This window comes from Balaenoptera physalus (genome assembly GCF_965194825.1).
Source record: "Balaenoptera physalus genome assembly, chromosome: 3".
NCBI lineage: Eukaryota > Metazoa > Chordata > Mammalia > Artiodactyla > Balaenopteridae > Balaenoptera > Balaenoptera physalus.
This window is the reverse complement of record NC_138890.1, coordinates 121,193,074-121,218,434: the sequence shown is the minus strand read 5'-3', so window position 1 is coordinate 121,218,434 and position 25,361 is coordinate 121,193,074. Positions and strand designations below refer to the sequence as shown.

The window sequence follows — 25,361 nt, the reverse complement described above, 5'->3', positions numbered from 1 at the left end:
TGCCCTGAAGGGTTGCTGTAAGGATTAGAGAGGATTTATTTAATTAGGATTAAATTACGTAGGAATGGGCATTCACAAAGAGCAGTTGTTAAATATAATTTGTGTAATCAAGATGGGTACATGACTGTTTGTGAACCAGAGCCGGGAAAACGCTGACACCCAACAGTGGCCCAGCAGACTGTCACTGGAGGAAACTTAGCGGGCATTCTTGCCGAGTCTATTCCAGATACCATCTTAGGCATATTAACCTCGGCATTTTAAGAATTAATATGTTGAACTCTGCAGAGATGAAGCATCATGGAAACCAAAAGGGCAAGCAAATTCTCTTACCACTGGGTATATCAGAGGATATAATGTCCCTTTTATAAATCCTTTATAAACCTTCCCCAAAGTCCTTGATCTAGCATTTAAAGCCCATAATGGAATTTATTTTCAGACACTTCTTTTTAAAGAACAAACCATTTTCTGAACATGTCCAGCTCAGATCTGGAATCATCACATTCATGTATAATAAACACAAAACCTAAGTGTCACTCACTGTTATGTTTTGAACAAAGATCCTGGTGGTAACTGCCACACTCTCAGGGGCGTTGCCACCATCCTTTGTTTGGACTTCCTTGTTACCATACAGGTAATAACATCCTCGTGGCAGCATGCAATGTCAGTGAAAAGGCCAAATCAATGAGGAAAGAAAAGGTTATTTTCAAGTGAATAAGTTGTTATTTAGAATAAAAGGCAACTTTCCTGACATAACTATGTTTGTTAAAAAGTACTCCTTTCCCCATTTTCTAAAGTAAGATTTAAAAATTTATCGTTTTCAGTTTGAAGAGTTCAGCTCTGAAGGTTATTAACAATCTTTAATGAAAATGCAGTCACACCACATTTTTCTGCTTTTATGATTCACTAAAGCCAAAACTTCATCCCTTCCTCAGCCACGCGACTGGGTTGCAATGGTGTCGGGTTCCGCTGACGCAGGGGAGGAAGCAGCTTCATTGTGGAACTCAAGACTCCTGGTTCCAGCTACATACCCCCAGGTAGCAAATCATATAAATCACAGACAGCCTATGGACTGGGAAAAACTATTTGCAAATGATGCGACCGACAAGGGATTAATTTCCAAAATATACAAACAGCTCACACAATTCAATAACAAAAAAACAAACAACCCAATCAAAAAATGGGCAGAAGATCTAAATAGACATTTCCCTAAAAAAGACATACAGATGGCCAAGAAGCACATGAAAAGATGTTCAACATTGCTAATTATTATAGAAATGCAAATCAAAACTACAATGAGGTATCACCTCACACCAGTCAGAATGGCCATCATCAAAAAGTCTGCAAACAATAAATGCTGGAGAGGGTGTGGAGAAAAGGGAACCCTCCTACACTGTTGGTGGGAATGTAAATTGGTGCAGCCATCATGAAGAACAGTATGGAGGTTCCTTAAAAAACAAAAGTAGAGTTACCATATGATCCAGCAATCCCACTCCTAGGCATATATCTGGAAAAACTCAAATTCGAAAAGATACATGTACTCCAGTGTTCACAGCAGCACTATTTACAACAGACAAGACATGGAAGCAACCTAAGTGTCCACTGACAGATGAATGGATAAAGAAGATGTCGTACACACACACACACACACACACACACACACACACAATGGAATACTACTCAGCCATAAAAAAGAATGAAATAATGCCATTTGCAGCAACATGGATGGACCTAGAGATTATCATACTAAGTAGAATAAGTCAGACAGAGAAAGACAAATATGCTATCACTTATATGTGGAATCTAAAATATGATACAAATGGACTTGTTTACAAAACAGAAACAGACTCACAGACATAGAAAACAAACTGATGGTTACCAAAGGGGAAAAGGGGTGGGGGGGATAAAGTAGGAGTTCGGGATTAGCAGATACAAACTACTATATATAAAATAGATAAACAAAGTCCCATTGTATAGTACAGGGAACTATATTCAATATCTTGTAATAAACTATAATGGAAAAAATATATATATATCTGAATCACTTTGCTGTACACCAGAAACTAACACAACATTGTAAATTAACTATACTTCAATTAAAAAAAAGAAAAAAATCATATAAATCACCATTTATCCTTTTCCATATGGACTTTTTTGAGGAAGGATAACGGCCCACCCTCTATCACTGGATATACAGTTAGACAAGAAACAACTAATGTACATCACTGCAAAAATTCCTGTGGCTGCCTGGCTCGTACACCCTAGACCAGGGTTTGTAAACTTGGCACCACTGACATTGTGGACCAGATAGTCCTTTGTTATGAGGGCTGCCCTATGCACCATAACAGGTTTAGCAGCACCCCTGGACTCACTAATATGTTATTTCATTCAGAGTGAAAAAACGACTTTTGATAAACCAGTTTTCAAGGCCTCTGACTACTTGTAAAATGGACAAATTTCCCACACACATATCTGATGTGCACAGCCAGCTACAAGGTATGAAAACAAAATGCAAAGTTTGATGCCAAGGCAACACAGCCCCAAGAAGAGGAGAGCAAGGTATGTGTACCTCATCATTGTTTTTTCTTCTTCTACTACTCTGCCTTTTTCTTCTATTTCTTCTTCCTTTTTTGGTGGGGGAGTGGGGGACACGCAGGGTGGGTGTGGGCTGTTCATTCCAGTTCAACTTAAAGTAATTTCTCTTGAACACCTACTTTACACGACTCCATGGGGAAGAAGAGGACCATCTCTACCCCAAGACAGCTTGAGACAGACCCATGTGACTAACTAAAGCACAAAGCAAGTGATGATGATTTCCCTGCATTAGAGCTTTCCCATCTCTGGGCTTGAAGCGCTCTTCCTGTGAACACCCCTATCACTTTGTGTCTCTAATGATACTTTCTGGTTTATCAAGGGCAGGGCTTTTTCAACCACTCCGTTATTATATCAAGAGGAAGGTTCAAGATACATCAAAAGGCGCCTTTTGCTCAGTAAATTAACCATCATGCATGAAGCATGATAGGTGCATATGTGCCTGCCCCCTCTCTCTCCCTAGAATATAAGTTATTTGAGGGTAGGGTCTATCGTTTATTCATCTGTGTAAACTCAACAGTTCTTAGTACGGTGCCCAGCATACAGTATGTGCCACACAGAGGCCTGTGAGCGCAGGAAAGCAGTGCCAGAACAGAGAGAGACTGTGTGCTGTAGTCACCAAGCTTCTAAGGGAGTGATCAGTGCTGCTAAACAGAGCAGAGGGGAAAGAATCATTGCAGTTGGTATGCAGCAGAGTGAAAGCCAAATTCTCAGGGTCTAATGAACCAGCAACGAACCAGTAAGTGGAGATACCCTTTTAAGAAGTTTGGAGACAAAAGGAAGGAGGGACAGGGTAAGAGCTTGACTGATGGCAGGATAAAGTCTTTTTTGTTTCTAAAAGGGAAGGAAGTCTTGAATAAGATTGCAGGCTTGGGGCTTCCCTGGTGGCACAGTGGTTGAGAATCTGCCTGCCAATGCAGGGGACACGGGTTAGAGCCCTGGTCTGGGAAGATCCCACATGCCGCGGAGCAACTAGGCCCGTGAGCCACAACTACTGAGCCTGCGCGTCTGGAGCTTGTGCTCTGCAACAAGAGAGGCCGCGATAGTGAGAGGCCCGCATACCGCGATGAAGAGTGGCCCCCGCTTACTGCAACTAGAGAAAGCCCTCGCACAGAAACGAAGACCCAACACAGCCAAAAATAAATAAATAAATAAATAAAGAATAAAAATAAAGGAATTCCTTTAAAAAAAAAAAAAGATTGCAGGCTTGGAAGAAGAAATCTGTAGAGACGATGCAAGATGGAAAGAGAAGATGGCTCTGGAACAGGCAGGCAGGTAAGGAATCAGGTGACAAGTGAAGAGCCTAACCTTGGAAAGGAGGGCGGGGACATCTATCACTCTGAAGTAGAAGGGATGATGGAGAGAACAGGTAAGGAGAGAGCTGTTAAGGTAGAAACAAGGGAGACTGAAGTTGTATTATGTGGCCTAAATTTTCTTGATAAAGCAGGAGGCAGGAACATCTGCTCACAGTTCTGGGGGGCAAGGGTCTAGGGCTTAAGCAGACCCAATAGAGAAGCTAGTGAGGTAAAAACGAGAGTCAGTAAGAGAAATGAAAGAACTACTAAGTTGAAGAGGACAGCTGTAAAGCTGTAGAGGAATCAGCCTGACATTACAACTTTGTATGTCAAACTTAGTGGCTCACAAGCAAGGAGACAGAGAACAAGTGGCGGTGTGCTCGTCTCCTAGGGCCGCTGTAACAAAGTACCCAAAACTGAGTGGCTTAAAGAAGCAGAACTGGAGGCTAGAAGTTCAAAATCAAGCTGTCAGCAGGGTCACACTCTCTTTGGTGGCTCCAGGAGACAATCCTTCCTTGCCTCTTCTGGCTTCTGGTGTTGGCTTGCAATCCTTGGCTTGTGGATGCACCACTCCATTCAGGTAGCCATCTTCTCCCCGTGTGTCTTCACCTTGTCTTCCTTCTGTATCTATCTTTTGTCCAAATTTCTTTTTATAATTTGATTTTAATTTGATTATCTTTGTAAAGACCTTATTTCCAACTAAGGTCAGATTCTAAGGCATTGGGGTCAGGGCTTCAACATATTTTTTTCTTGGTGGTGGTGGGTGGACACCATTCAACCCATAACAGGTGGCTCCAAGGATACAGGTCCATGGACGCCAAGTGGGCCTGGATAAAGGGAATGAGAAGAAATTAGAGATGCATCAGTGGGATGGCCAACCACGGGGCCCAGACTGGAAGGCAGGCAAGCAGGGTCTGAATTCTGGAGATCGAGGGTTTGAGTGACAGGGTAAAGGCTAAGGGTTTGCAGGCAGAAAGTAGAGGGAAGGGCTGGTTCAGTGGGAGTCACATGATGAGAGAAAGGGAAGACTGGGAGAATGTGACTTCAGGCTGTAAGATCTTGGAGTAGTGATACGAGACTGGAGGTCTGGCTGTGGCTATGGTAGGTCAGCTAGAGGGAAGGTCATCTGTTACAGTTCAGGTCATCCCCAGAGGCCAGGGTACTGACAGCAGTTTCTCCATCCACGTGGAAGAAATACAGACGGTGATATTGGTGAAAAGACCAAGGACAATTGTGGTCAGCTCTCATCATCTAGGAGGGTGGTAGGGTATCCTATAGCTCAGGGGAGAAGAGCCTGGGAAAAGGGGAGTAGATGGTGGGGAAAGACTCTCAAAGGGGAGAGTTCCTGAGAGAGATGTGGGCACACGTGTGGAAGAAGTCCGAGCAGCGGAGAACTTGGAAACTCCTGCTGGGCAGCAGCACGGTGAAGTGGTCTCTTGAAGGCTGGAAGTAAAGTGCCACAGGCACAGACAAGGAGGAAAATGCAGGCAAAACAATGAGCTGAAATATCGACCAGAAGCTCCATGTGTGATGGTGGTTAATTTACTAAGCAAAAGGCGTCTTTTGATGTATCTTGAACCTGCCTCTTGATACAATAAGGGCTGAAAAAGTCCTGCCCTTGATAAACCAAGATGTCAGAACCAACTTTTGGTCATGACCCTCTTCCTAAGTAAGACTCAGGCCCTGTGTTGGATACTGACTGCAGGTGTGTACGGAGGGAACACGCAGGGTGAGAAGCAGGGCGAGCCTGACCCCCCTAAGTTACTTAGTTTCAGTTTCCTCATTCAAAAACAGGGTAATAGTAGCTCCCTCATAGGGTTGCTGGAGCTCAGCGAGTCCTGAACACAAGTTAGTGGTTGTGGTGATTATTATTATTACAAATGCCACAGTCTACCGGAGAAGGAGGGTTGAAAATATGTTGCTCAAAATCATAGTGACTATACTGACGATGAAACTCCCGACTTCTCCCTCCCTTCCCCCAAAGATGAAGAATACACCAAAATGATCCTAGAACATTTATTTCCACAGGTTCTTGATACAAAAGCACAATCCTGCATAAAAGTATACCACTACACATAAGGGCAAAATTACACAGCAAGCAAGAGCGGCCCCTGACCCCTTCCACAGAGAAACCCCAGAGAGAAATTTTCCGCCTCCTGACAGTTTTACAATCACTCATGTCTTCTACGCACCGCAAGCCCCATCCCATCTCTCATTTTCTCCAACTTCTAACTGAAACGTGTGCTCACAAATTGTATGTGTGCGCATGTGTGTATACAGAAGGCTCACTTTACCTACTTGATGAGGAGCTGAGACAATGCTTTGTGAGAAAGTTACCCCAACGTGATGGGGAGTCAAGCCACGGAAGCTTCAGAGCTAGGGCCAGCTCTCTCCTCAAAAGCCCTTACATGCTAAAAATGCCAGCGGGGGTCCCTGAGATTCGAGAGCCAGCAGGTCTTGTGTTCGCTGCTGTACTGGACTTCTCCCAGTTCAGGTCTGGGCTTCACCCAGTTCAGGTCTGGGCGGGGAAAGTGGGGAGGTGTGGGCATCCCACACCCAGCTCAGGCTGAGAGTTTGCACGCGAGAGGAGACTAGGGGACAGGGTCTCAGGACCTGCAGGTGGCCGCGGCTGGGGACAGAGAGACCATTCAAAAGCTTGTGCTTGAGACCGGATTCTTCGGTCACGGCTTCTCCCACCACCATCGCTAGGTATCAGGGATTTTCAGTCTTCAAAATTGATCCCTGTCCCCCAAGAACTCCACTATGAGCCTCGAGAGCCCTTACTTAAGGTACTTAGCCGGTGGCTTCAGTCTGACCATTTGCCACTTTCATGGTTCCACAGCCTTCTTGGCATCCGGGTGGGTGGTCACATGGCTTGACATGTACCTTAGGGGGTCTGCTTTAAGAACAGGAGAAGGTGGATGCAGGACACTGAGGCTGCCCTCATGGTCACTGTGGATCCTGAGACGGGCTCCTGTGGCCCCTGAGGGGCCTAGTTAGGCAGATGCCTTCGCTGCTCTTCGAGCCGCCTGCTGCTGCTTGGCCCTCTCCCTCTGCTCCTTTTCCCTCTGAATCAAATGCACCCAATCCAGATGCCACTGCTGCAGCTTCTGCTCGTAGGCAGCGATGTCTTCTGCTTCACAGGGAGGGAGCTGTTCCTTGACAAGTTGGGTGGTCAGGGTCAGAAGGCTTTCTGACTCAACTTTGCCCAGAGCGTGTAGCTTAGAATGTAAGGCCTATTGGAAACAAAGGAAAAAAAAAAAAAAAAAAAGAAAAAAAAAGAAGATGTGGGAGGGGCAGGTAGGTAAAGAATACAAAGAGGAAAAGAGAAGAGGTTAAGTCACTTACAAAATCTCCACACATTCTGCTCACAGGAGAAGGTACTTTATTGGGAGCCTGTCATGCTGCCTTTCATCCAGGCACTGTTAGCTTTTGCTCTTTTTTTTTTTATTTCAGCCCAGCAATTCTGCTAAGATGCACCACAGGTCATTTCTTCCCCTTCACTCACAAACGGTAAATGGAACTCCATATGCTGTGACTCCCTGTGTAATTTCTTGTTTTAGACCACAAAGACTGCACAAGAAAAGAAACCTTCATTTCCATTCTGACCTGCACCAAACCAAGCAGCAAACTCCAAGAACAAAGAACCCTAAGGTGGAAACAAAACGGCAGAAGCAGCTGATATAATGGAGCAAGTTCATCCACAGCTTTTCCTCTAGAATTACTGGGATAAATGTTTGCCTAACCAGTATTCCTTTCAACAGATGGAATTCATGTCAATGCTTTCTTACTAACGGCATGCTAAACAGCTCCCATGAGTGCCTGCGCTATTATAAGCCTCCACGTGCTGTGCTTCACTGCAGGTCAGCCTTGACATCCTGACTACTTACGGCTCCATCTGAAACGGCAGCTCGATTTGGTCGGTATTGTATTTCTGGAGAAGTACTAAAAACACTAATCTACTTAAGTGCTTCAAGATGTAGATCATCAGAGACCCACTTATGGCCCCAGACTTAGCAATATATGACACACCCCATGTTCCACAAAACAAATGCAATTTACTGGCGTAGGTGATGAGGCCTGCTCTAACAGCAGGGGCTGGAAGGTGGGAAGGGTCCATGGGCTTCAAGGAGTGGCCAGACGTCTGGTGTGACAGGTCAGTCATAAAAATGAGCCCCAAAAAGATTACCTGGGACTAATAAAAATCAGGCACCAGGAAGAAAAGGAAGCGTAAAATGAGAATTCTTTCTTTCTGATATCACTTCCCACCTGGTTTGAGGCCAAGGAGACAGCTTGGGACACGAGAATAAGGACTCAACTCTGAGTCAGCAAACTTGTGTTCAAATCCAAAGTCAGTCACTCATGGACTAGGTTCCCTCAACCTTGGTGTCATGTAACACAGGAAGAGCAGTATCTACCACCCAGGCGAGGATAAAGGAAACGCAGTAGTGCCTAACACACAACTAGCAGTCAAGAAATATTGGTCTTTTTTTTTGTGAATTAAAAAAAAAAAATGCAGGACTTCCCTGGTGGCACAGTGGTTAAGAATCTGCCTGCCAATGCAGGGGACACGGGTTCAAGCCCTGGTCCGGGAAGATCCCAAATGCCGCGGAGCCACTAAGCCCATGCGCCACAACTACTGAGCCCGTGTGCCACAAATACTGAAGCCCACGTGCCTAGAGCCCATGATCCGCAACAAGAGAAGCCACCGCAATGAGAAGCCCGCACACAGCAATGAAGAGCAGCCCCCATTCACCGCAACTAGAGAAAGCCTGCGTGCAGCAACGAAGACACAACGCAGCCAAAAATAAATAAATAAATAAATTTATTTTTTTTAAAAAAAGCATTGTGGAAGAGTGAGGGCTGAGAATTTAATGCAGGCACAGATTTCTATTCTCCGAGATTAAATATATAAGCAATAAGAAAAAGGTGGTAATTTTTAAGAGTGGTGGGGCAGCCTTGGTTCATATGAACATGGTAAATGATAATCTATGCGGCTAAGCAGATTTTTTGCTTTTTAGCTTTTCTAAATCTGCAAAGTTAAGAGGAAAGAACAGGTATGTAAATTCTTAATCTAGCTGCTAATTCTCCGTGTACCATGAAAACATTGATTAACCTTCCTTTTTCAGTTTCTAAATTATAAAAAAGGGAAGTTGAGCAATTACCTTATAGAAATACTGGAAAAAACAGCTACTAAAGGTATTAGGATCCTCCTTAGAACAAGGGGAAATAGATTTCCCACAGCTGGTTCAATATAATTACTGCAAAGATTTCAATGTAATACTCTGGCAAAGTATATATACATCCCTCTGTACCAAAAGGACACAATGGGTCAGCTGGGATGGATGGGAAGGTTTTCTGCTTCACACAATGAATTCTCCTTCAGGCAGCAATTTTTTTTTTTTTTTTTTTTCGCTTTGTGCTAAATAGATGAGAAACACAGCAAGGAAGAGGCCAAGGGCTTAAAATGTGAACATGGCTCTTCCGCCCTGACTCTGACCACGGAGCGTTTTGGGGCATACAGTTGAAAGCTACCAAAGGCAGTTTGAGTGCTCAGGGCTGTCCTGAAACCTGTAGAAACCTGTTTATACCATCCATGTAGTCCAGACAGCATTTCCAATAGCCCTAGTGCACACCACAAAGCCGAGCAAGAGAAGATGCCTGCATTTCATCTTCATCATATTCAAATGCGGCTTTGTGATTTCTACCTGGGTTTCCAGTGATCAAGAAGGTTCAATGCAATATGGAGAAATGACCAGATCCTCTTCACCCAGGGCTGAAGTCAGGTGCTTGCTATGAGAAGGCAAACTATTACCCACCCATCAGGCAGACGTCAGGGATGAGTAGCAGGTAATGACATGCTGCCTTAGGAAACAAAACTGTGACCGATTCGCTCAAGTATGAAAAGGAACATAAAGATTCCATTTGTTTCTTTTAAGACCACTTCTTGTGTGAAGCAATAACAATGTGATTTTTTTTTTTTTAACAATGTGATTTTTGATGTCAGTTTTTAATGCCCTTGTGTGTGACATTGATGCATGAAGGGATTGCTGGTCTATCACCACGGCAGAGAAGCATGCTTAATGCACAGCTGAGAGGGACTCAATTCTGCCGCAACTCACCTCAAATCGTTCCAGGTAACGGGGAAGCTTGGACTGTTCCGTTTCCTCCACATCCAGCTGCTCCACCAGTTCTTCTGACCTCTGGGTCTTCTCACCTTCTTGGGGCTGGTCCTCTGAAGACCCCTGGGCCGGAGCGGTCAGAGCCGCCTTCAGCGCTTTGTCCAGCACATCGAGCTGCGGAGCAGAAAGGGGGGCAGAGATTAAACATCCTGTGGCCCTGAAAGCACTGGGAAGGGAGGCTGGAGAAGGGAAAGGAAGGGAGGCTGGAGAAGGGAAAGGAAGGGAAACCTGGGATCTAAAATACTGCAAGAAGAGTTCTCTTATCAAATTATAGGGAACAGAAATGGTTATATCATTTTACACTAGAAACACCCTATCCCGTGGCATGAACACTTAGTACAAAACAAATGGAACAATAAGCAAGCTCAGAATTATCTGTATAAGTGAATCAACACAGCAGCTTTTGATTTCACTTTTAATCACCCAGGTAGGAATCCAAGAATTATGCTTGATGGGCACTGAAGTACCACCCCTTCCATGTTTTTCTTCCTCAATTGCTTTGAAATTGGGAGAAAGGGAAAGAAAAACCACTACAGACCACAACCAAAATGGGTCACTTTGAATGCACAGTAAAGCCTCTGAACCTAGGCAGGGGCCTTCTTCGGAGAAAAATTTTAGCTCATAGGGTATCCAGAGATTAGGGATCAGTCAATCTATATAAGCTGCTGACAAAGACCAGATAGACATACATGAAACTTACTGTAACAGGTGATTTCTATGGCTTAGAAAGTAAATAAACTATAAAACTGAAGGTTTCTTTTTGCTTTGACCCCTCTCCCCTACCACTTTGATTTTGGGGCAACCTCCCTCGACCCTCAGAGGGCCTAATCATCAGAGATGGGACAGAAACAACCTCAAGGCAGCATCAGCACCTGCACGGATACCGATTAGTTCTGTCCATGTCACTTCAGAACAAAAATCCAGAAAACACTCCAAGGCTTTTTAATGCCACTAATACATTACACCCAAATGTATATGTGGGATAGACGTACACATACACATACACATACATATGTGACACACATCCCACTCTTGCCGACATCTGAATCACATTCCTATGAAGTCAGAACACAAACAATGCAAATCTGGCTCCAACTGGAAGGAGTATGTCCCTGGCAAAGCATTTATGTATAATTTTGTGTTTTCAATCACCGGCACTGACTACAGCAGGGCTAAAACATGAAAATGTATTTAGAAATGTGTATACTTGGTTGTAAATGTCTGGCAGAGAACATAAGGACTCACTAGACATCAGTATAAGGAGCCAGTACAGGGACCAGACTTGTGCATCCTGTGACTGAACGAAAGCCACGAGGTGAGTCCTAGAGATCAGCATCAAGGCAAAGCAAATAAGCAGCTGCTCAAAGTTAACTTTTACACCCTGTTAATGAAACAACTGATGTCCTCCTATGCCTCACTCTGGCTACAATAGCTGCTTGGGCAGGAGCGAACACTGTTGGCTCCCTATCGGGGGTAAGCTCGCCGCGTGCTTTCCTGTAGCCTGAGCTCACTCTAGTGACTTCGTAGTGTCCAGAGCCCAAGGTGACCAGGAGGGATGAGCTTTGAGGCTGGTGGGAGGACAGAGCCCTAGTCCAGGCAAAGTGAACGCCTTAGAACTATGAGAGGAACATTTGGTCCAGATCTCCTCGGCATCATGCATTCACCACAGAACAGTTTAATGGAAGGAAACAAAGACAGTGCCATCTCTAGTCCCTAGACTCATTTCTTGAGAGCTTGTATGATGGAAAAAATTGACAGGTAGTTAGTCTCTGGGGACTACATGAGGAGACAGAAATGCCAAAAATTAAAAATGAAATCTTAACCTCTCAAGCTCCTACTGAGATTTTACTTTTGGGGTCGGGTGGAATTAAACAGTATTTTACTGAATTCAGTTTGAATTTTAGGGAAGGGGAATGGTCTTCCTCCCAGATAGTGAACTATAAAATCAACATCAATCTTATTTTCCAGTGCTTTTTGTCAGTAGCATTGAGAATGTTTATGGTTTCTCACTCCTTTTCACCTGAATAAGTACATGATTCTACAGACATAAAGAAAGTGGGGCATGGGGGAGACAAGAAAAACAAATCCAAAGCTTGACTTATGAGCAACAGGAGATGATAAATCCCACTGAATTAGAGACGGGGAACTTACCGCTTCTCTACACAGCTTTCCGTCTTCTGGGGAGGAGGCCACCTTCTCCATTACTTGAAGGGCTCTGTTGAAGTAGCCTGGTTGCCACAGCAGGGGCATGTTATGGTACACAGCCCGCAGCCCTTGCTGCAATTCCACCTTCCCTGTGGCCAAAAAGAACAACAAAAATGGCTCAGCCGTGGCTTCCCACTATGTCTGAGATGGAGGACTTGAAGGCACAAGTGAATACTCACCTGGCAGCTCTAGAAATAGAGAAGGATCGTTTCAAACCTATACCAAGAGCCTCATCCCACCCAGTGAATGGGGACACTTTGGATGTATGATGAAAAATGTAAAATTCTATGTATACACCTTTCAATATAAAGTCATGTGAACTTATTTTTCTTCTTTTTCATTTGGACTGCTGGAGATTATCATGAGGATATATGAATCAAAGGGTTGAGGGAAATTTACAGAGGTTGCTATTTATTTTTTATTTATTTATTTTATTTTGGCTGTGCCGGGTCTTAGTTGCGGCACGCGGGATCTTTAGTTGTGGCACCCAGGATCTTTTAGTTGCGGCATGCGGCCTTCTTAGTTGCGGCATGCACGTGGGATCTAGTTCCCCAACCAGGGATCGAACCCAGGCCCCTTGCATTGGGAGCGCGGAGTCTTACCCACCGGACAACCAGGGAAGTCCCTACAGAGGTTGTTACATCTGTCTCTAAGTGGAGCTACCCTTATAAAACAAGTCAAACAACTGAAATACTAGTTTTGTTTCAAGAACAAAATCTTCCTCTGAAAAAGAAATTCCAGAACTTTTTTACAGTGGAAATCCTGTCAACATCTGATAACTTTCCCTGCCAGGAAATGTTTGACATTTTTCAAAATGCTCCAAAACACCCCATTGACTGTCTTTATGAAAAAAAAAAATCTCACTTTGCTCTTTATTTATTTGAGCTTTATTTCCTTTATTTGAGCTTCCTCAGTACTTAAATCGTATAATCCTCATTCATTCTTTTGGGTCTCAGGACATGAATGTTTCTCTTGGTACCTCAAACAATCACAACTGGAGCTTAAAACATGGCTGGCAGCAAGGTCCCCGAGTGAGGAGAGGGGCTGTCTCTGGACTCCTGGGGAACAGAAACTCTGCACTAATGACCAAAGTCACCTTGAGCTGCCAGGTCTTAAATCTACCTTCACTTATCTTTCCCGGGAAGGAGGATTTGGGAAAGCTGTGGTGGAACATAAATAGACAAAGCTCATCAGGTGACAGCTAATTTTAGACCTGTAAGATGCTTGGGGCTGGCTGCAGTCACGTTCCGGGAAGCTGCTTCTGTCGGAGGTGAATGCGGCTGCGCAGCACATGACACAGTGAGAGCAAAGGGCTTTGGATCTGATGCTCCCAGACCCAAAACACCCGGGCCTCTCCTCAGCAACAGCAACAACAAAGTACATTTTCTCAGCCTTGACAACTTCCCGGCCAACTCATGCAGTGTAACAGTCCTGAGTGCTCATCTGAAGGCAAAGGCCAAAAACTTGTAAATCAGTATCAGAATCAGCATCTGAGAATGCCACACTACATTTTATCGGTGAAGATCAACTCCAAAAGCAGTCAAACTGCTATAACTTAGATGATTTTCAGAAAACAAAGGTAAGCAGACACAATGTATGATCAGAAGGGACTTTCTCAAATGCCTACCTACTTAGGAGAGAGACTGGAAGGATAATGAAATAACATGCATTTAATAAACCTGTGTAAATCGGGACACATTTCATGCACATTTAGGGTGAATGTTATTTGCCCAGATTCCACACAACCCAAGTGCCGACCCTGCTCCTCAGAAGCCTTTGCCCTCCTGACTGTCTGATTCTCATGCAATCCGGGGTCTAAAGCAGAGCTAGCTGTCCCGTGTGTGGCACAGTCACATTGCACCAGTGAGCCCCTCTCTGCTTTCCCAAGTGCTGCTGGATGTGCTCTCTGAATTTCTCTTCCCTCACACCTGAAAACAATACCAAGGATATGTGTTCAACTCCAACTCTTAATTTCTTTTCTCCTGGTCTTTAGGTTTAAGAGACAGAAAGATCTTTGTTAATAATGGGAGAGATCCTACTGGCCGGTTCTCCCAAAAGAGGGCCAGAACTTTCCTTTCTTTATCCCTTCCTCACACTGATTACCACTAAATATAATCGAGAGCCATCAGAACTAATTTTCACCTTGCCAGTGGTGGGAGGTTTTAGAACCCACTTTATTGTCTTAGGTCATAACTGTAAGGCCATCAAAGTCTAGTTGTACGTCTAAAAATGAAAGCTGTATTGGAATTTCACTCGCAAATTTAAATCAAATTATAATTTTATTATGAAGTAAAAGAATGCATCAGTTCTATCCATGAAGAACAATGTTTGTAAGGACCTCCAGCTTACCAAGAAGCGCATAGCCGTACAACTGGGAACTCAACCCCACCGAATTCTTTTGCTTTAGGCCTGGGAGTAACAGGGATGCACCAAAGTTCCTCTCCTCTTCCCACTGCAACAGAATATACCAGATCACGGTGCAGCCAAGCAATGCATAAATGCATTTTGTATACAAAAATGTGATTTTTAATGACACAGAGGAAAAAAGAACATGTTATAACATTAAGTAAAAGAAGCAAAATAACAAAACTAAAGGTACATTATAATTCTAATTTTGGAAAGAAAAGATATTTATGTTTAATGAAAAATACAGAATAGAAATGCCCAATATGTTAACAGATTTCTGGGCAGTGAAATTACAAGCAATTTTGGTTTTCTTCTTTGTACTTTTCATTACTTTCCAAATTTGGGGCAGTGAGCAAGAGTTCCTTTTACGATCAGAAAAGCAAAACAAAACAAAAATAAAGCGTACACTCTGGACCAGCATTGCCTCGAGACAATCAACAAAGATTACCCATGCTGTTAGCCCTGTACTCACACTGCTATGAAATGACAGAGCAAGCTTTTTGAATTTTAAACAATTCAGCAATAAGACTCCTTCTACTTCACAGTGTTCAAATAAATATAACTATTAGGCTGCCTTTAGATAGATTTATGCCTCTCAAAAATCAATTAGGCAATCAGAAACACTTAGCGATCATTTCTTTCAACCCAGGGTGCAAAATTACACTTCAATAAAATTGAAGCCTTATGAGACATGGGAAAAGAAGGGGCAAAATACAAGCATTGCTAAGGCTGCTGCAGACTAGCAACAGCAGTGACGGGGGACTCACTGTAAAGGCAGGCCTGAGGAGAGCCTTGGCAACTCCCCAGACAACGAGGGCTGTGATCTTCTCGGTGCTGGCGCAGTAGGAGCACACAGCGGCCTGAGCCTTTGTTCCAGCTTGGAAATACAGAACGCAAAGCTCAGGTGGCCCTGCACTGGTCAGAGGATGAACAAGGTGTGCAAGCTACAATTGCAGCCAGGTATATAAGTGGGGTACCCCAGGTGTTAATGGGCACCCGAACCTCTTTATTGGGAATGATCTTTGTGCAATGCAAGTGCAATTTCTTAAGGTTTTTCTAAACCTTTGAAACAAGCAAAGACCCTGGGAGAAAAGCAAAGCCTCCTGAGGGGCTTCTGCAGCACACATAAGCGAGAGAGCTGGTAATGAAGGACCAGGTCATTTCACTTGCGAAAGCAAATCACTTGGAGGTTTGATTTTCCCCCACAAAAACTGCATGAAAAGGGGCCCAAGGAAAAATAAAAAAGGAGCCTTAGAAGCATTTTTTCTTTTCTTTAGGGAAAAACATGACCTATAGTATCAGGATGCAACAGGGGCTAAAAGCCAAATGAGCAGCATCCTTGTTGTGCTAGAACCGAGCAGGGGTGGTGATGGTGGCTGCAATGGTGATTCTTCCAAAAGCTCTTTTACAAAGATGAATGAAAGCAAATGGATGTGTTAGAGATTTTTTGGATGATTGGGAAAAATACAACCACTGCTGCTTAGATGAAAGGCTAGTTATGTGTTAACATAAAATTTCAGGTCTCTTCCAAGCCTTTAACTTCTACTCTATGTACTATTATGGACTAAATCAGGAGCTATTTTACCAATGTCCTCAAGGTTTTCTCATTTCATGCTTCAGTTTCTCCCAGTAATACAAAGCAAACCCTGCTTCTCTCCTTCCTCCCTCCACTCCCCTTCATGGCCAGACATCTCAAAACACTGCTGATGCGCACTGTCTCCTTTCTGCACCTCGGACTCACTCCACAATCCTCTCCAATTTGGTTTCCTGCTCCATTACTCTATGGCCCTCACACCACTAAGTTCAACGCACTTCGTAGAAGTCCTCGTCTCACCTACCCTCTGAGGAGCGCTCTACATGCAGACCACCTCCTCTCACGGTGTTTGTTCCAACACATTCCTGACTCTCCTTTTGGCCTGTGGCTCATCTGCAGACACTTAACACGTGGATTTATAAATTACATCTCCAGTCCAGACTTTTCCATTAAGATGCCAATTTCCCTTGTGAAATCTCTTGACTGTCTCAATGGTATCTCAAAATGCAACACATTCAGAGCCAAATTAATGATCTTCCTCATCAAAAGAAGTCTTTGCAAACACATGGTGACCCTTTTGTCCAGATACCCCAGGCAGAAACTGAGGAGGTCAGACTTCACCCCCACCTCCCTGCCTCCACATCTACTTCCTTCCTCATCATGCTCTTTGCCTCCTAGATATGGTCATCAGCTACTTTGTACCTCCACCACGTTCTGGTCCCCACACTACCATTACTCTTGCTCAGACGACCATGATAGTCTCCTAAGTGCTCTGACCAAAACCACCCTGGCCCTGATCCAATCTCCTACCCATATTACAGCCCAGATACACAAATCTGATCATGCCACCCCTTCTGCTTAAAACTTTTCAGTGGCTTCTCACTATTTTTAGAAGGCAGACGAAACAGCTTAGCATGACCTGCCTCTGCAACCTCATCTCACCCTATAATTCTCTCTGTGGTAGCTACACTATCTTCCTACCTTCTTCCAGCCCCTTTCCGCTCAGCATGTTCTTTCTGCCACAGGACTTTTGCACATGTCATTTCCTCTTTTTGGATTGTTCTTCCTCTCTTCAGTCTGTTAATTCCTATTCATGCTTCAAATATTAACTCAAGAAATATTTCCTTAAGGAAGAAGCCTTTCCTAACAAGTTTAAAATACAAACAAAAACTCACTACCATACAGGCTCTTCATAGAAGACGTCTTTGTAGTGATCACTATAGTCACAATTTTATATTCGTGTGTTTGTTTTGTTTTAAATGCCTATATTCATCTTAGATTGTAAGAAGGAAATTTTTGCTCACCACTGTATAAGGAGCACTTGAAATGTATGGAATGTAGTAGTTGCTCAATATATATTTAATGAACTAATAAACGTGAGGTATGCCATTGGCTATGACATTCATCTTACAAAAACAAAACACACAAATTTTTTTAGAATGGGGCTAGACTAGATGATCTTTTCAGTTCCTACCCAAAGTAGTATTTTTTGGTGTTACATGTGAGGTTAAGGGCAGACTGTAGGGCCAGGCTGCTTGGCTTCACCAGGTGGCTTCATCACCTACTAGCTGGGTGGCTATTATGTAACATCTCTGTGCCCCAGTCTTCTCATCTGCATGGAGTTGTGAGGATTAAATGAATTAATAAATCTGAAACACCAAGAACACAGCCTGGTGTAAAGTAAGTGCCATTTAAGTATTAGCTATTGTTGTTGTTACTGTTGTTATTTTTAGGATAGCAATAAGCAATGACTAAATACCCTAAGAGATGAAACCAAAACTTAGTCTTCTGGACTGACCCAGAGCAACCTTAGGAAAATACTGACACAAATTACACAATGAGTATTTAATACCTGAGGTCGTGGTCGAAGCTGGCTGCCTCACTGCTTTGTTGGTACGCCATGTCCAGCTCTCACTGATCATCGATTACCCACTTCTGCACGTGTGAGGTGCACTTAGCCTAGCTCAAGTCTCAGAACATACATAAGGACTTTCCCTTGAGATTTTTCCAAGTGGAAGAATGTCCAATTCCACTTTGTTAGAACCCAGTACCTAAAATGTACAGGACGAACACTCATTCCTGGCTGTACGGGGCCACAGGGCTGTACATCAGGCATCTTTTTCCAGACGCTGAGGGCAGAGGTCTCCTCTGGCGCCCACATCCCTACTAAGCAGCCACTGCTTGCTTCTTCTAAGGCTCTCACTGCTGCTTTAAGGTAGATCACTTACACTGAAGTTTGTCTTCTTTGCCAGGCAGTAGTATAAAACATAGAGGGAGAGGAGTTGGGTGGAGGGAACCTCAAAAGCTTCTTGCATCATGATCTCAAAAACCACGGATAAAGCATCTGGAAAGAAGAACAAAGTAAAAATGAGAGGTAATTAGTTTTACGTAACATCATCAAACCTGTATTTAACTATAAACTCTTAAAAAGTGGGGCATGATAGAAAAATAAACAGAATTAAGAAGTTAAGAAATGTGGGCTCTGGTCCTAGTTCTTCCATAAACTAGGTCTTTCCCAAGTCTGCAGCTTCTACTGTACACACTACTATGTACTGAATCAGGTGCTATTATATCACTGTCCTCAAGGATGTCAAATAAACCACTCAAATTTCTCATTATCATCTTCATGATGTTAAAATACCATTTGTCCCACATACATCACAAGACTGTTGACAGTCCAACAAAATAATACATATGAAAATGCCTCATAAACTGTGAAGCAAATTTAAGGCATCATGTCCATCAGCTGGAAGAGCTAAGACATACAGAAAGGAGGCAAATATATTTTCCAGGTCACCCTGACAAGTAGAGAGGGGGCTCGGCTGACTGCCCCACTGTATGTTCTGGAATTTTCTCCCTGTTTGGGCAAAAGAGAACAAATGCTAGAGACAATTCTAAATCCCAGGTATTATTTCAAAGACAGAAAACTGATGACTACAAAAAGGACAATCAGGCTCAATTTAAAAGAACTGAGGGGCTTCTCTGGTGGCGCAGTGGTTGAGAGTCTGCCTGCCAATGCAGGGGACGCGGGTTCGAGCCCTGGTCTGGGAAGATCCCACATGCCGCGGAGCGACTGGGCCCGTGAGCCACAATTGCTGAGCCTGCGCATCTGGAGCCTGTGCTCCGCAGCCAGAGAGGCCGCGATAGTGAGAGGCCCGCGCACCGCGATGAAGAGTGGCCCCCACTTGCCGCAACCAGAGAAAGCCCTCGCACAGAAACGAAGACCCAACACAGCCATAAATAAATAAATAAATAAAAGAACTGAAAGAATGGAAAGGAAATGCTTATTCATAAGTTATAATTCCGTGAGTGTAACATAGAAGATATTTGTTTTTACATGAATGCTGATCATAGGAGACCAGACCTTGAGCAAGGTCTAATTTATTTTCCCTCAATATTTCACAATATAGGCAGAAGGCAAGAAAATCAAATTCAAACAATTTCTTTCCCTTAGTATTCGTTGTTAAATCAGAGAATGTTAATATTGGTTTAAAATACGGTGCCTGCACATAACACAGGCACAACAAATGTTTCTGAATAACTGACTGAGCTGCTCTGTTAACCGATTTTTGCATATACTCATAATTAAAAGAGTTAGCACTGATCTGCAGCTGTTGCTAGCCAGCTGGTTTTGTGTGTGTTGTCATGGCTCTACATGAGGCCACAGGCAAGAGTTTCTATATTTTTTTTGCAGACGGGGAAACTGAGATAGACAGGCAGACCAGGGAGGAGTCACCCAGTAAGTCAGTAGCAAAATAAGAACCTGGAAGAGATTAAACAAACAACACTCCCACCTCACCAACAAACCGATATTTTAAAAGAACACAGTTAAAGTTACAAATCCAGCTTAAAAAAAATCTGTTTTGCCAACTGTTCAATACTGAATCCAAAATTACACATGAAAAATAAATCAAATTTATTTTATCTCTAATTTATATTCATTTCAGTCAGCTTGGGAAGTGAAATTAGGTTGATCTGTATAAGTAATTTCCTTTTCCTCCATAATGATTTATATACTTTGATATTTCCTATTTTAGCCATAAAAAGTATAACATTTTCTAAATTTTGCCATAAACAATAATAATCTTCATCAAAACTTTATTTTAAAAAATCCTCAATATTATTTACTCTGAATTTAGAAGGAAAAAAAAGAAAAAAACCAAACCCAAAACTCCTATTACCCTTCCAACATTACCTTTAAAGAGAGAGGGGAGAAAACTACTACTACATAATTTTCCAATGATAGAGTAATAAGGATTCTTAAATCTGATGTTCACAGAGAACAGACGATGAAACATGCAAAAGCTAATTATCTTTTAGTTGAATTCAGGAAGTCCATGTTTAAAATGGACAAGGGATAATGAGCATTTCAAAAAATAATGCACAGCAAATATTTTTAGGCAGTCAACAACTGCAAGCCTTATGAGAGAGAAGATAAAGCAGAGACCCAGAGAAGAGAAAGGAGAGAGGTCCCCGGTCCCCAGGTCCCCAGCCTAATCACTGAGTCCAGGCAGCGACACGATGGAAAAGGCTGAGGGTGCTGGTGTGCAGGGACAAGAGGATGTAACCCAATGACAGGAATCACAGGTGTCATAGAAGCATAAGTGCACCAGCCCATATCCACACGCCTGAGGTAGTGAGTACCCTAACACGGGCGTGGCTCCTCAGAACCAAGCCTGAGGATGAAATGATGGAAGGGGAAAGCCACTGTGTGTCTTTACACAACGGCATGGCCTCCTCTTTCCTTCTTCACTGTCTGCGTAGCTGCAAGCACAAGCGTGCTGAACTACCCTTCCCTGTCCACTGGAGACTGGCAGGGCTCCACTTGACTGCTCTGTAGGGTCTGCCACATCCCCATCTTTCCTTGGCCTCCCTTATTGTAGCTGAAAGTAAGAGCCACTTTAAATTAATTCCATGGGGTCAGAGGATTTTGGGGGTAAAGAGATCTCAGAGTTCACCAATGCACTTACTTTAGAGATGGGGAAACAAAAGCCTAGGGAGGTGAAATGACTTTCCTTCATAGCGAGTGTACTACTCTCTCCAGTGTATAAGATTTTATACTTACACACTTCACATGCTATAACAACTGTGATTTAAATAAAAGAAAGTTAGCAAATGGTGCTAAAAAAAGTCAAGCTAATAGTTGAATTAATATAATCTTAACTAGCCATGGAAACTCAGGCAAGGCTTATTGCTTAACTAAATTCATTGTCCTTTGCCCAAAGAGACATGAACAAATAAACTTGAGAAACTCAGAGGAAAAAAGACCTGAATATGATTCTGCTACCTGGCCAACTGGTGTGGTAAATCAACTACGCACCTATTTCTGACTGAAAGAGTGATGTAGAGAGTCATTAAGAAATAAAAAAAGTAAAAGTGCCTACATTTACTTCCCTTTGGGAGCTGAAGATCCATTATAAATGGAACTGGGTTTGGTTTCTTACCTTTGTAATTTTCTTCCTTTATGAAATGATCCATCAGTAAATTAAATGTAAAGTTATCTGGAAAAATACCATATTGGACCTGTAATGAAAATAAAAGTAAGATAAGGGAAAAAATATTCATTTAATTCAGTTTATAATTTATGCCTATGTATTATTCAGGAAAAAACTTGCCACCGTTAGCTTTAAAATATCTGACTATCATTTTACAGCATCTGTGATGGTGAAATAGAAGCTGTGACTCACGCAGCTTGGTAACTGGAACTGTTGGTGAGGGTGAGAGAGTTGTGAGTGGGTGTCTGATATAAGACAACTGACATCTGAAAAATAAAGCTCAATTCTAACACTTCATCATAACTAAAAAAAAACCCCAAACCAAACCAAGACAATAAAAAACCACCGTACTCCACTGGTTCAGTGATTCTTTTCAGAAGGTATGAATATCAATGCAAAAATGGACTCCCATGAGAAAGCACACATTATCACATTATGCAGCATTTTCTGGTCCTTAGAGTGCTTTTTCTCCAACTTTATTAAGATATAATTGACATACAACATTGTGTAATTTTAAGGTGTACAACATGATAATTTAACACACATATATATTGCAAAATGATTACTACAATAAGGCTAGTTAACACATTCATTGCCTCACATAATTACCATTTTTTTGGTGGTGGTAGTGGTGAGAACATTTAAGATCTACTTTCCTGGCAACTTTCAAGTATACAATACAGTACTGTTAACTACAGTCACCGTGCTGTACATTAGATCCTCAGAACTTACTCATCTTACAACTGGAAGTTTGTATCCCTTGACCAACATCTCCCCATTTCTCCCGCCCTCCCAGTCCCTGGCATCCATTATTCTACACTGTTTCTATGAGTTCCGCTTTTTTAGATTTCACATATAAGTGAGATCATGAGGTATTTGTCTTTCTTTGAGTGACTTATCTTACTGAGCATAATGCCCTTAAGGTTTGTCCATGTAGTCTCAAATGGCAGGATCTCCTTTTTTATGGCTAACTATTCCATTGTATGTATATGTTCATATACACACCCCACATCTTCTTTATCCATTCATCTGTAAATGGACATTTAGGTTGTTTCCATGGCTTGGTTATTGTGAATAGTGCTGCAATGAACATGGGGGTGCAGGTATCTCTTTGAGATAGTCATTTCATCTCCTTTGGATTTATATCCAGAAGTGGAATTGCTGGATCAAATTATAGTTCTATTTTTAATTTCTTGAGGGGCCTTCATACTGTTTCCCATACTGGCTGTACCAATTTACATTCCTGCCGACAATGCACAAGGGATCCCTTTTTGCCACATTCTTGTCAGCATCTGTTATCTCTTGTCTCTTAGACTAGTTTTTAAAGACCCAAGAAGCCTGAAGTTGCTGTGGCTCCTGTGTGACTTGCACACACAATCAAGTCTGACTACTAATGGTCTAGGCTGTGGTCATGTGTCTGTTTTAAATCCTTACTTCAGTAAGCTCATCCCCCCCGCCCCCCGTCAACCACCAGAAACACCTGAGGAATTCTTTTTTTTCCAATTATACCCATCCCCTTAGAAATTCTGATAACCCTAAACCCCAGTTGCAAATCACTGCTGAACTGAGTCACTATTACCAGCAGGCTGTACAGAATGCCTCAGATGTGCCGAAATGGAAAAAAAGTTTAGAATCCATTGCTTTAAAGGTTGTAGCTCATGGGCAGTGTTTAAATTCATCAAAGCAGTCAACCAAATCTTCACTAATCCCTAAGGCAGGGTAAAAACAAAATATCTTAGAATGATAAATCATTAAAGCTGGAAGGAACCTTAGAAATCAACTGGTCAGTGATTCTCAACACTGACTGCAAATGAGAATCAGCTTGGGAGCTTTTAAAAGACACCAATGAGGTATGAAAAGGCAGAGCACAGAGGATTTTAAGGGCAGCGAAACTAGTGTGTATGATACTACAATGGTAGATACATGTCATTATACATTGTTTAAACCCATAGAATGTACAACATCAAGAGTGAACCCGAATGTAAACTACGGACTTTGGGCGATTATGTGTCAATGTAGGTTCATCAGTTGTAACAAATGGCTCACTGGGGAGGCTGTGCACGTGGGGGGACAGGGAACATGTGGGGAATCTTTGTACCTTCTGCTCAATTTTATCGTGAACCCAAAATTGCTCCAAAAAAATAAAATCTATTTTCTAAAAAAACAATTAAAAAACTACCAATGGCTGGACTCCAGAAAGATTAATTAAATTAGAATCTTGGGGGTGGAGAAAAGCATCTATAATTTTTAAAAGCTTCTTGTGTGATTCTAACAGGCAGCCAGGGTTGGAAATCACTGATTTAGTGCAACTCACTTGACTTAAGAGTTGAAAAAACTAAGACCTAGAAGAATAAAACTACTATTTGCCTGAAGTTATGAGCAATTGGTAGAATTTATGAGGTTATAGCTTGGGTCTTCTGACTCCTTGTCTGGTGTTCTTTCCACTAAAAGACTAGTAAGAGTAGAAAATGAGATAGACATTTTTTGTCTTTCCAGAACTTCTTGTTTTGTTTTCACAGGAATCTTCTTCTTTGAGTATGATCTGTGTCATTAAAGTCTGAACTGAAGAGCAAGATTTAATCCATTCCTTCCCCTGGGGCTTAATATTAGATTTATCAGTGAACCTGCTTATCTACTTTATTAAATTATAAGCTTTCCGAGGGAAAGGATAGGACATTGCTCATTTTTTGGGACAATGCCATACCCAACGCAACATCTCGCACACAAACTATCTGAAATGTATATTAAGTTAAATTAGGCCCAAGTCATGGGAACAAGAACTCCCAAAAACAAAATTAGTATTTCTTTTTGAGGTCTACCATAGAAGGTCCAGTGACACTATAGAAATAACACATTTCCACAGAAATATTGTTAAAGTCTTATTAAGGGTCAAACTAGGATTGTAGCTTGAGACTCACAATAATAAAATTCTAAACTTTTGCTTATTTTGTATTTATTTCATACTATGAAGGGAATGAAGACTCAACCCTTGGGTAGAGTATAACATGCAGAAAGACCCTAATCACAGGGGCTCTGGGGCTTGAGGGGAGGAGTCAGGGGCTTAGGAAGACATGTTTTGAATAACCTAGGAAGTCTGTCTTCTTAAAAATGTGTAAGATGATCTGAATGCTCTGGAGATCACACTCCAGCAAAATGGTCATGTCTTTTTCTCTAAACTTCACCAAAGGGAACTAGGCAAAAAATCCAAGACTTAGGGATCAAGAATGAAATGACCACCAACAAAGTTCTTGTGATTGGATTACCTTTTGCTTTTACCACTCTATTTTTAAGTCACTGTGCTTGGAAAAGCCACAGCTACCGGAATGTTTATTTTTAATGTGTTGGTTAATTTATACCAGCTCCATTCTAAAAAGATTTTCTGAGGGCAAATAAATTTAAAAGTTACTTCTTGTACTATTCTCTGCTGTTCTGTAATGGTACAAACACCACATCACCTAAACTCAGAAGAATAAGCTGCAAATGCCAGGAAACCACTCACCTTATTTACAAGGGTATATAAGGCTTTGTCTGGGGCACCATATTTTAGACACTGCCTAATCCAGGTGTGGATAGTCCAATCTCTCAGGTACCAGCAGTTGGGGCTGTGTCGAAATCTAAATAAAGCATAAGAAGAGAGAAAATTGGGGTTAACTCC

General features: G+C 42.4%; 1 protein-coding gene and 1 long non-coding RNA gene across 2 annotated transcripts in view; one reads left to right on the top strand and one right to left on the bottom strand.

The window, feature by feature from the left end:
• LOC309658619 overlaps window positions 1-25,361 on the top strand; it is a 473,127-nt gene that overhangs the window by 301,588 nt on the left and 146,178 nt on the right. The window lies entirely within an intron of this gene.
• The window catches only part of MRPS27 (mitochondrial ribosomal protein S27), a 90,225-nt gene continuing 70,750 nt past the window's right edge, over window positions 5,887-25,361 (bottom strand). The window contains exons 5-11 of the mRNA XM_082457394.1: window positions 25,206-25,320; window positions 21,656-21,734; window positions 18,440-18,555; window positions 14,621-14,723; window positions 12,218-12,360; window positions 10,007-10,180; window positions 5,887-7,120 (exon numbers count right to left, since the gene is read on the bottom strand). Coding sequence (XP_082313520.1) covers window positions 6,881-7,120; window positions 10,007-10,180; window positions 12,218-12,360; window positions 14,621-14,723; window positions 18,440-18,555; window positions 21,656-21,734; window positions 25,206-25,320 — 970 coding nt within the window. The 3' untranslated portion in view covers window positions 5,887-6,880. The remainder of the gene's footprint in view (window positions 7,121-10,006; window positions 10,181-12,217; window positions 12,361-14,620; window positions 14,724-18,439; window positions 18,556-21,655; window positions 21,735-25,205; window positions 25,321-25,361) is intronic.